General features: G+C 43.5%; 1 protein-coding gene across 1 annotated transcript in view; it reads left to right on the top strand.

Annotated features, from left to right (window-relative positions):
- LOC118110102 (cytosolic carboxypeptidase 4) overlaps positions 1 to 12,203 on the top strand; it is a 175,340-nt gene that overhangs the window by 61,110 nt on the left and 102,027 nt on the right. Inside the window, exons 12-14 of the mRNA XM_035157707.2 lie at positions 3,677 to 3,755; positions 4,166 to 4,432; positions 12,027 to 12,110. Of these exons, the coding sequence (XP_035013598.1) occupies positions 3,677 to 3,755; positions 4,166 to 4,432; positions 12,027 to 12,110 (430 nt within the window). The remainder of the gene's footprint in view (positions 1 to 3,676; positions 3,756 to 4,165; positions 4,433 to 12,026; positions 12,111 to 12,203) is intronic.

Genomic DNA, 12,203 nt, shown 5'->3' with positions numbered 1-12,203 from the left:
ATGTTACATTGAGCCTGGGCTGTCCATAACTCAGCCCCAGCACAAAGATCTATGCTGCACCTTGTAGCGTAGGTTTTCTAAATTGAAAAAATAAAAGAGTTGGGCGCCAGACAGGGCTTCTTCACCTGTCAAAATTGTAATATCTCCCGGTAAGAGAGTTAACCCGGATAGCTTATTTACCTAACTACAAAAGGCATCAAAGAAAAAGAAACCACAAACAATCAATTCGGTTAATCAATATATATTCCATTGAATTATTCAATCAAGTTAACAATCAAATCAAAAAGGTATAATTGATAAACAGACAGAACTCATATTGACCAAAATATCCAGTAATCAATGCAAACAAATTCATTTCCAAATAAGAACAATTAACCGTCCATCAAATAAACATATGAAAGAAGCTTCCATTAAGAGTTCATGATGAGTATAGGTCGAGTTCAGATCAAGTGTGAGATTGTGTGTGTGGAGAGAGTGTTCAGGAACAAAACCGTTTGTATATAATATGCCATTCAGTTCATAATTCGATTTGTAAAGAGGGATATGTGTGTGTGTGTGTGTGTGTGTGTGTGTGTGTGTGTGTGTGTGTGTGTGTGTGTGTGTGTGTGTGTGTGTGTGGGTGTGTGGTTGTTGGAGAGGGGAGTTAGGGTCCAATGAAAAAGTAAAGTGAGGGAAATGTGTGTTCTTAATGGTGGTCCTTTAATCTCCACGTAGAGGGAAGATGAGGTGTGAAGTTTCTAGAGGCCAAGGGAATTCGGTGAAGCCAGGAGAGTTTCAATAGGGGGACTTAGCTTGTTTGGTTCATCCAGGAAAGAGGGAATCACGTTCCAATCCGAGCAGGTTAGATGGGTTTTTAAAATCCACTTCAGGCTCCAGGGATCAGCTTCTTTGCCTCATGGTCCAGGACGATTGTGAAATAAATCCAGCGGGTTCTTGGATCTACTTTCCAGAAACTAGTTTATCTTTTTTGTGATCTCCTTCCTACAGTTACTCTCACTTCACATGCTTCCACTCCATGCTGCCTTTGTTTGATTTTTCCTCTCCTCTCTGGCTCACAGGTGTGTCCAACTTATCATCTCCCTCGCCCCTCCTTTTCTTGTTGAGGAGTAAAGGGCCATTCTGTCCTTTTAGTTTTCTCCTTTCTGCTACAACCTATGTCATCAGGGGCCTCTCAGCCTCGTCTTCAACTTCAACAGCATATATCTTTTTTACCTTATTTACCATTTACCTTGTGATTGTTGATAGCATAAATGACGGCTTATGGTGATACAATATACAGTATGCAGTGCATGCTCGTCCACAAACAAAAACTCACATACAAAGAACAAGCAGAGCAAGTCATAAAGTTAATTATATTTCTTGATGAGTGAACACTTCCTGACATGGTGCAGGAAGCATAGCAATAGATGGTATTATTGGGGCGTTAACTATGCTAATTTGCTATCCTCTCGCACGTTAACTTAAATATGCACAAGTCGCATCCATCATGTTTATGTGGGTCATTTATACACGTTTCTGAAGTTAGAAGCATTTGCTAAATCGTATGAGTCTGTTTGTAAAACTGTATGCAAAATTGTACAAGGTTTAAGATAAAAATATGAAAGGAAGTTTCTAATTTCAAATAGGTCCCCCCATAGACACCTACTGAGAAGGTAACTGAGGTTATGTATTTTGGGGGCCATAGCAGGCAACATTGAATCCTACTCAAAACTTCTGGCTAAGGATAAATGTTTTTTCAATGACATGTGCGGATGGTGTCCAGAAAAGAAATTGAGCTTGGTAGATAATTGGCAAACTTTCTTCAGAAAACTTTGTCTGAGATGGCATTCATCCCAATTTGGATGGAACTCTCATATGTAGACATTTGACAAAATTCTTTAGACAGCCTGACAACCCAGAGTTCAGACCAGGAAGCAGAGTTGCAGTCTTACACACTTCTTTGTGTGCTCTGTGTACCTGAGAGCACAGTCATGTTCACTTCTGCGACAAGATGGTGAATATCCCTTTTACATTTGAAGGTCTTCTGGATAATTTAAGTTACCAACTAACATTAGATGTTAGAAGGTGTAAGCGGCCGCCAGCGGATGTTAGGGACTAAGCACTTTCCTATTTTAGAACAGAGGACAAGATGCAGAATATCCCTTGAATGTTCTACCACACTAATGATTGCCTACCAACAGTTGAAGTTAGTGGATGTTAGTGACCACCAGCGCCATTAGGTGTCTTGTTTTAATCACAAGACACCCTCTTCTCAGGCAGGCCCACCACAGGTTAATCAGACCTAGGTGCATGTCCCTAGTGTCTTGGGGCCCATATCGAATCCTTTGTCCTGGGAGAGATATCCCTCACATGTGGTTTCTAGTTTTTTTACCCCTGTTAATGGGGTTTATTCTGTAGTTTTCCCTTACTCTTGTTGAGGGTTATGGACAGAGGATGTCACTCCTTTCTAAGCCCTATCAGACAAATTGTGATTTTGTCGAGCTGCCAAGACTGAGGAGCTCCCCTCACTTTCAAAGAGCTCAAACATTGTCTCCCTGTCCTCCCCAAAGGACCATAATGGTGGCCTTAAGAGTTTTCACCTACATTCAGCATTAGTGCACACTCCGAGTGAAACCCATTTCACTTATGTGGGCTAAAAGGTTTTTGAAGACATGGCAGTTACGGAGGTTTTCTGACAGAGTGCTCGGCCTCTCTATTCCTTCCCGTCGTCAACACGGAGTTGGTGGAGTTGATCATTGAGTTATCTCGATGAGCTTCAGCGAATGTAAACAATGGTGGCTGCATTCAACTTTCCCTGAGTCAATACAGAATCTGTCACTCCCATCTTTTTTTCCTAATAAGAACAGCAGGGGAAGACCTGGCGCTACAACTTTCCTCAATGATTTCTTGTGAAAGGAGCTGCTGAACATACCTGTCTATCTCTGAAGTGATATGATGGGTGATGCTCTCTGTTTATTGGGTGGAGAATCTCCTGTCCTGATACTGTGTCTTACTATGTCTGTGTATCCATAATCTTGATCACACTCACTACACAATAAAAATACAACTTTGGCAGGGGTTGAACCAAACCATTATTCCTTGACCCTGATAGAAAACATCATGAGGTCAAGGAAAGATGTGAAGGGTTAGGGTTAGGATAATCTGTCTGGAGTTAGGACAAGAGAACCTTGGTGCTGAGAAACCCCAACTCCAATGAAACTTGGACCAACAAACTTCATTTATAACAGAGAGGAGGAGGAGCTGAGGCCATCTGAAATGGAGATTGTGAATACATCATCTTGCAGATATATTGCAAATTAGCATGAACACACATATATGAATTTGTTTTCCTGGGTTGGGCTAATATCTTCAAAGACTGTCGTTAAAATGATGTTTAACTGTTATTGTCTTTTCCAACGGATTTCCACCCAACCATCCATTTCTATTGTTGATTGGTTGTCAGTAGTACATACTGTGCAGCTATGCATTTAATTCCTGCGACCCATCCTTGGCTAAATTCAGTTCAAATATATTTATCAGTCAAGTGTGGTTTCATTTATTGCTCATGGTCACTTATTGACAAAACCCTTATAAAAATACCTTTTAATTTGAGCACCTTTTTTCATTATTTCTAATTGATTTCCTAACTTTCTTAAAAAGTGTAATTTAAAATAAGGTATTTTTTCTTTTTCTCTAGGTGCTGCCCAGTTAGAGACCCCTGACGTTCTCTGTCACAGCAGCATCCTTGGCTGTAGGACTACAGTTAGAGAGCTGAGGTACATCAAAGTATTTTCTTTGTATGTGTATTTGGACTAAGGTTTATAATATGCTGCATGATAACTCTATAGTTTACTTTAGAACACATATGTTGATAACGTGTTTGACAGTCAGGCACTGCAACCCTGACCTTACCTAGACATTACCTGACCGAAATGGCCAGATCTTTTGACCCACATTAAACAGAATTAACCCTGCATGAATATTCTATGTAAGTTAAGCCCAGGAATATTTGACCTGTCTGTACACTGACTTTCTTTAAAGTAATTTCCTTGTGTGATGTGCCATTCCTGTGGTCACCTCTCAGTCAGTCTCTCATATTATTGTAATAATAGAGTCTTTAGTCAGTATGACCTTCACTTTGTTTTATGATGCTGGGTTTGATCTTATTATTGCTTTTTTCTCATAGGGTAGAAGCCACCCCAGGTCTTAAAGGAAATGAACAAGTTGAAGAGCAGGAGGGAGGAGAAGAGTTCCCCCATTGTACCATGATAGACATGTTATTGAAGAGACATGGAGCCTGTATTCCGCACCATGAACCCCAGCTGTATCGTGCTGTAGCCACTCAAACCAAGTCTATTCCAGGGTTCAGCATCCTACCTTTCCCTGATTTCTGGGGTCATGTCCCTCCAGCAAGACATGAACCCATGGTCCCTCGCAAACCCAACATACAGAGGTACTCCGTGCTCATTAAAACAAAATAGATTATATCCCTTGTCCACATTTGGCATAGTTTCTTTTGGTCTTATTAAACTATCTGTGTTATACTTTGGTCAAAATACGAAAGAGATGAAGTACCACGACACCCCTCTCAACTCTATGTGAAGAACCTTGTTCAGAATGGCCTGTTTATGGGTGTGTTCCATTAAATGCTAATGAGCCTCTGCTCCCCTTGGTAATATGTTGTATATGCGTGCAAATTCTAAGTTCTGGCTGTGTATGTGTATAAAATAACGGAAAGACATGTATGGATTGGGTTGTGCAATTGATACATTAAACGTGACACCATTAAATGGTGTGCCTTTCGGCATTCAATAAATTTGGTTATCAGAAAAAATATTGAATATTAATATTAAAAATATTAATATTGAATAATAACTTTAATTGATTAAAGTTACCTCGGGGCACGACACTTCAAAGGAAGGGAAAAGATATATTGACATCTTGATATATTGAAGTCTCATGAAAGTACTAACTAAAAATTTGGAACTCTGATTAACAATTAAATTAATAACTATAACCAAAATTACCATATAGATAGTTAGCAAAGTTGAAGGATATAGAGTTCTTGACAGTGTAGAGGTTGGCAAAATTCACACTTATGCAACATTAATGAAAACATTTGTGAAAGAAAAACATTTATTATGAAGATAATAAAGTATAAAAACACAAATTACTAAAGGTGTACTTACTATATAAAAATATGTATGTGAATATGTGTGTGTGTATCTGTGTGTCTGTGTGAGTGAGTGTGCTTTAAAAATGGCGGCTGGCCACTATGAATGCAATAAACCATCCCCCCTGGTATGTTTACGACATGTGGTGGGGGTCAGAGAGATGTGTGGGGAGATATGTGTGTGTGTGTGTGTGTGTGTGTTGGTGCCAGGTTAGAGAAAGTAGCTAGTTGCATGCAAAGAAAGACTGTGAAGAGCATAACATAACTAACATTAACTTTCAAATAACTTATAACCAAAATATCACAGCAACACAAATCAAAACATCACACGGAATCGGAATAAACAGTCTTTGCTTAGACTAGTATAATTATTAAGCCCAGATGTGTTACCCATCCATGAAAAGGGAAAAAAGGCTGTTCGATGTCCAGTGAAGTCGTCTTGCTGGTTTGTGGCTCCTGTTTTTGTGGTTCAGCTGTGCTATGCAGCTCTTGTGCTGAAGTTCTTAGGCAGGCTCTCGCGTCGCTGCCTTTGGAAGGTTTTAGCAGTCTGCTCCAGGCAGGCCTGCTTGAAGGTTGGTAGAGCTTGTGGTGAGGAGGATGTTTCCCTTGCTGGGTGAGCTGAAGAGCTGCACCTCTCCTCCCGTAGGGTTGAGTGGGAGAGATGAGTCGAAACAGAGTCGAAAGAGAGACAGAAGAGAGGGGGGACTTGATCTCATGGGTCATGGGGCCCAGAGTGACCAATAGTGGTTGAAAGTTGTGTTCAGGGCGCGTTTTCACACCTCTGTGTGACGTTGAAGCTCCCTGGGAAACTGGGTTCTGGAGGCTCTGGTTTGTCTCCAGAATAAAGAACATGTGGTCAGGCTTTGACTATACATGTAGGCTGAACTGTAGTTCACAAATACCAGGTCCCAACAATTGTCACCAAAATTGGTGGGAGTTATGTATCCCCAGATTAATAATTCATGGAACTGATGGAGAGGAGCTCCAGGTCATGGTATCTTCAGGAGTTGTACATTTACAGACACTTTCCTCACAGATTGAATGTGTCCATTCACGAGATTGACGTGTTCTGAGAGGGCTTCGACTTTCTATGTTCTGATTTTGACCGAGCTGTCATCCACATATCTGAACCAATGGTAGGGGCAGTGAAGTGAAGAGGGTCAAGGCTCTGCTCTCCACTTTCACGTAGAGGATATCCGCCAGGAGAAACAGTTGAGCACAGCAGCTGTCTGTAGAAACTTTAATTGAATTCAAAGTAGGTGATAGCTGTCTACAGCAATTTGAGAAGGACCAAGTTATTTTGCATCAACTAACCACCTTTAGCCTGGGAAACACATGCAAGTTCAGTGTGTGTGTGTGTGAGTGCTGGTTAGGGAGGTGTTCAAAAGTGACGATGGTGGGGAGGTCTGTATTAGAGTAACTGAGTAGCATTGAAAGGAGTAGTGTAAGCAGCTGCAACTGCATGGGGCAGAGGCTCAGCCGAACGTGTCATATTTGCACTGATTTACCGGAGGATGAGTGTTGTTTGCCTGCCATTTAGGGCTGCTGGTGGCCAAGATAGGCAGCACATTTGGGGTGAGTTTTCTTTGTGAGGCAAGGCTGAGGTAATGATTGCAACTCCAACTATACAAACATCACCCTGATAAAATTCAACAGTCCAGTGCTTAGCCTAGCTTGATTAGCCATTACATTACATTACATTTCATTTAGCTGACGCTTTTATCCAAAGCGACTTACAATAAGTGCTTTTAACCATGAGGGTACAAACCCAGACCAACAAGAATCAAGAAAATACTATTTCTTCAAGAAAGCCAAACTACAAAGTGCTATAAGTAAGTGCCATTTCAGTGCTACTAAATTGTTAGGTTCAACTTTTATTCAAGGTATAGTCGGAACAGGTGTGTTTTTAGTTTGCGACCTTCTGCTGTCCTGATGTCATTGGGGAGCTCATTCCACCATTGCACCATTCCAGCCATGTTGTGTTACTGATTTGGAGGGAAGAGACACCTAGTGTGTTACTTTCTACGCTTGCAATTCCTTGTGGATGGGCCAGGCTGGGAAAGTTGGGGAAAGCTTGTTTGTTTCCTGCTGTTACAAAATCTGCTGGCAAGACTTTGTGTCGTGGCCGCTGGTCATGTTGTGTGTAGCAGGTGAACTGTGTGTGCATAAAATGTTGAAATTTTATTTTCAATGTGTTTAAATGTGCCTCAAACTCTCGAGTGAATCAAACAAACATAAAGTAGACTTCAAGTACCGGACAGGTACTAATAACTTATTATATTTGTTGTCAAATGTTTAAGTGCAAAGTGAGTGAGGAGTGGCGAGTTCTTCTGCCCTGATCTGGAGTAGCAGCACTTGTGGTTTTTCCTCTTTTTGTTGCCACTGTTCTTAAACAAATTTGACTTATTGCACTTCTGTACCTCCTGGGAGAGGGATTCCTTACATGTGGCTCTCTCTGAGATTTCTAACCTTCCCCCTTTATAGGAACAATAATAATTTAAATGTGTTTTTTGTTTTGGTAGTTTTTCCTAACTCCTGTTGAGTGTTAAGGACAGAGGATGTAACACCTTGTTAAAGCCCTATGAGACAAATTGTGATTTGTGAATATGGGTGTGGAGGTGAGGGGGCTGGGAGAGCACCCTTCACCTGCACCACAGAGGATCAATCAGCTAACAGCTCTCACCTGTGCTGATTGATCCTCACACTTAAAAGGCAGCATGTCGGGTACGTTCCGGGTAATGCTCCTTTCTCCACGCCCCTTCCTATTTCTGCACCGAGGCCGGTGGTGAAGCCGGCGTCCCTGCACCAAGGTCGGCGGTGAAGCCACGCCCCCTGCTCCTGCAAGGAGGTCGGCGGTGAAGCCGACGCCCCCTACTCCTGTCCCTGCTCCAAGGTCAGCGGTGAGGCACAAACACCTTGCTCCTGTTCCTGCAGGCCCTGTACCTGGTCACTCGTCGGCGGAGAGGCCCCAGGTGCAGCCTGGTGCCGAAGCTTGCAGGCCCTGTTCCTGTTGCCAGGGCGCCCGTGCGGCATCGCCCACCTGCCCGGCCCCCGGAGAGATGCTGCGCATGACGACCACCTGCTCGACCTCCAGAGAGCCTCAGTGGGTGGGCTGGCTTCCACTCCTGGTCTGTGGGGAGGGGGAGTAGGTCAGGCCGGATGGCTCCCTGGCCTGAATTTGGTGATGGGGGTATGTGGAGGTAAGGGGGCTGGGAGAGCACCTTCACCTGCACCACAGAGGATCATTCAGCACAGGTGAGAGCTGTTAGCTGATTGACCCTCACACTTAAAAGGCAGCAACTGAGGTGCCTCACAGACACTCAGACACACAGGAAGGACTCAGAGACACGGACAGACTCTCAGCGACACTGAGAAACGTGGGAGAGACACTGAGCTGAAAAGCTCAGGACGTTTAAGTTTGACTTTTGAATTTATGTTTGGATTTAAAACAAGGTGCTAAAACCTGAATGGTACATCTCTGGCTGCTGTGGTGAGAGCCCCTTGGCATGGTCTACTGCAACACTGGCGCCCAACGTGGGGCTCCACGCAGCCAGAGACGCGGACCGGGAGGCAGAGATGGCGCTGGTGAGGATGGCGCTGGACCTCTTGGCCGCGTACCGGAAGCAGATAGCGGAGAGCAGACGGGGCTGGAGGCGCTTTGGAGGCAGGCGGAGAGGCAGACGACTCTGATGGAGCGTCTGCTCGCCCGGTCGGGGTCCGCTCCTGCTCCCACCTGCCGCACCGGGCAGGTGCAGCCTGGTGCCGAAGCTTGCAGGCCCTGTTCCTGTTGCCAGGGTGCCCGTGCGGTGTCGCCCACCTGCCCGGCCTCCGGAGAGATGCTGCGCGCGACGCCCACCTGCTCGACCTCCAGAGAGCCTCAGTGGGTGGGCTGGCTTCCACTCCTGGTCTGTGGGGAGGGGGAGTAGGTCAGGCCGGATGGCTCCCTGGCCTTAATTTGGTGATGGGGGTATGTGGAGGTGAGGGGGCTGGGAGAGCACCGAATGGCTGCTTTGGTGAGAGCCCTGTGGCATGGTCGACTGCCACACTGGGCTATACAAACTATTGGATAAATATAACAAAATATACAATATTCAGGATCAGGTCCCGCTCGGTGCACACACAGGGAGCTCTGCTGCACCCTCAGACCTGGGTGCAGTGCATCTCCTTAGCCATCTCTCGTCTCAGAACAGAAATAAACTCAGCTTTCAGAATTAACAGGCTACACTTGGAAGGAACATTTTACTAAAAGCTGTAATGGTAAAACTATGGAACATGTGACACATCTAATATGTAAACACCAGTGTGTAAAACCTAAATATGGGCAATTTTTTTGAGAGACAGGATATTCTCCACTTCAAGGTGTTATCTTTTGCAGTATAGACCAAATATGTAATCTCCTCGTCATTATTTCCATCCCAGATAAGAAATCTTCGTTAATACAGTGTAAGTTCGTTTTAAGAAGAAATTTCTTAAGAAAGTTTGGTAAATGAGGCCCACTTGTGCTTTTCATTTGAAGAGAACTTGCTAAAGAGTAAGTGATTCTATGAATGTTGCTGCTATGATGGAGATCATCACCTGGGATTTGCATGCATGTCTATGTCTGATATGATGAAATAGAAATAATCAAATTCATTATTGAAGTGTATATTGTTTACTTGATTTGATTTTTTTTTTATGAATACAACTGACTTAATTTAAACCATATAAAATGATAAGAACTGGTAACTTTGATTTGATACATATATGACTTTAAGAACAAGGATATAAATCTAACATAATTATACTTAACACAGTGTAGTAGTGGTATCAAAAATAAAATAGAATTGTAACAATTCCTTGAGATATTGTGACTCAGCCCCCACTGTCTGGTCATCAAATTTTCTATAAAATGGACTGAATATCAAATGTATTTACATTTATTTATTTTACATAAACGCATTTTACTGAGATTAGACATAATTTTTTTCATATTATTACATGCATATATAATGTCAATCTACATTATCTATTTGTATGTATGTATATAGAAGTCTGGTTTATCTGATACCTTCAACAATGAGGATGTTTTTTGAAAGTGAAGACTTTTTTGCTCATCCTCACAACTTCAAAGGGCTGGTTGGGGGTTTTACGGTTCAGGTTAGAATTATAGGCTTAGGTTCAGGTAAGGTAAGTATCTACAGAAAAAAATTATGTCATTGAGTAGGCTCAAAAAGATAAGATTAGAAAGAGATAAGATTTCAAGAGGCCAATAGAGTTTGACAATTAAAAATGTCTGGCATAGAGTGGAAAGTTATTTGAGATGAGAGAGTCCTTTGTTCTGTGTTTTAATTAATCTGTGTGTAAATTACTTCAGTTTTGCTGATTGCTGGCAGAAACAGCACCAACGTATGAGCAAAGTGGATGTTGTTAGAAAGAGTCTGTTCTGCTGAAGAGCAGTTCATGTGTTTAACCAGTGCAACCTCAGAAATGACCCAAACTCTTCCTTCTCATTGAAACTTCTGCAACTTCCTGTACTGCCATGAGTTATTATCATTATATCCATCTATCTTTACTGCCAAGTTATCCAAGTTATTCTGACCTGTCGAGCTGGTTTCAATGGCTCTTCAAGGTTTTTGAAATATCATAGTAACACACTTTATCCTTTGTATTAAAGGGGACATAGCATGCAAATTCCACTTTGTTAGTGCTTCTACAGGTCAATGTGGGTATCTGGCATGTCTACCAACCCAAAAACTCTGGGGAAAAAACACTCGCGCGTTTTGTTATGGTTCCTCTAAGTCAGAAACATCATGCTTGAGTGACTTCTGACTTGATTGAGCTTCCTGGATTTTGTGTCGTAACAAGGCACTGGAAGTCTCCCTACATGGCCTTGGCCCACCACCCCCCACCTCACCCCCCCGTCCCCCCACACTCGTTACGCCGGGTTTACACCGGACGCAGCAAGGCTGCGAGGCAGCGCAGCGCCGTTCCCAAGCACGCAGCCGCCTGGCTGTTCACACGGGACGAGCATTTCTCCGCGCTGGTCAGCCGGCGATTCACTCACATGTGGCATTTGTCTGGATCGTTGGGACTGGGAGGCTGCAGCAGTTGCTCGGGCGCGACCGCCGCTCTCCCATGCGTGAGCTGGAATTTGTGTCAACGCCACACAGCCAGCAGTGTGGAAGAATTCCGCAGTGTTCAGCACTACTGTAACACTGGCACAAACACACAGAGCCCCCCCACTCATTACGCCGGGTTTACACCGGACACGGAAAGCGCCGCTGCGAGGCTGCGAGGCAGCGCAGCGCCGTTCTCAAGCGTGCAGCCACTTGGCTGTTCACACGGGACGTGCATTTCTCCGCGCTGGTCAGCCCTATAGACTGTATATATAAGGTCAGCCCGCGATTCTGCTTTCTCCGCTTGTTGTTGTACCCGTTGAATGTCGGGGTTCGGGGGTAAATGATGGTCTTCATAGCCCCCCACCCTCTCTTTCTCTCTCTGTCTGTCTGCTTGTGTGCTTGTAGTGGATGGGCAGAGGGGGACATTTAATTATGTGATTGGGAAAATTAAAACTCCAGGACAACAGAAGGGGAATACAAAGTATGGGATGCATATTTGATAATTTATATCGTTTAAAATCATGGGGGGAGAGGGGGGAGGGGGAGCTGGCTCATTAGCATTTAAAGGAACAGGCACTCAAAACAGGTCACTCTGTGGAGGGCTGTTTTAGACAGGGTAAAAAGGGTGCTGTTTTAAATGATCCTTGTGGTATTTTGACCAAAGTATGTTACAGACATTTCATTAAGACCCCAAGGAACCATATCAACTTGTGGTAAAATGGGCATACAATGTCCCCTTTAATATATGTATGCCTGCATGTGCTTGTCTCTATCAGGCAGAAAGTGTTTGAAGATGTCCAACGTTTCTTGAATACTGCTGACATCATCAACCAGGTAGTCTATGACCTAGAAGACAGCAGGTTGGTGAACAACACACACACACACACACCGTAGGCATTCATAGATTCAGTTAGATTTATGTTTGAATTATCTTTCAGTGAACACACTTGTTA

The sequence above is a fragment of the Hippoglossus stenolepis genome, chromosome 5 (assembly GCF_022539355.2).
Source record: "Hippoglossus stenolepis isolate QCI-W04-F060 chromosome 5, HSTE1.2, whole genome shotgun sequence".
Taxonomy (NCBI): Eukaryota; Metazoa; Chordata; class Actinopteri; order Pleuronectiformes; family Pleuronectidae; genus Hippoglossus; species Hippoglossus stenolepis.
Note: the sequence above shows the minus strand (reverse complement) of the source record. Positions and strands in the feature narration are given on the sequence as shown.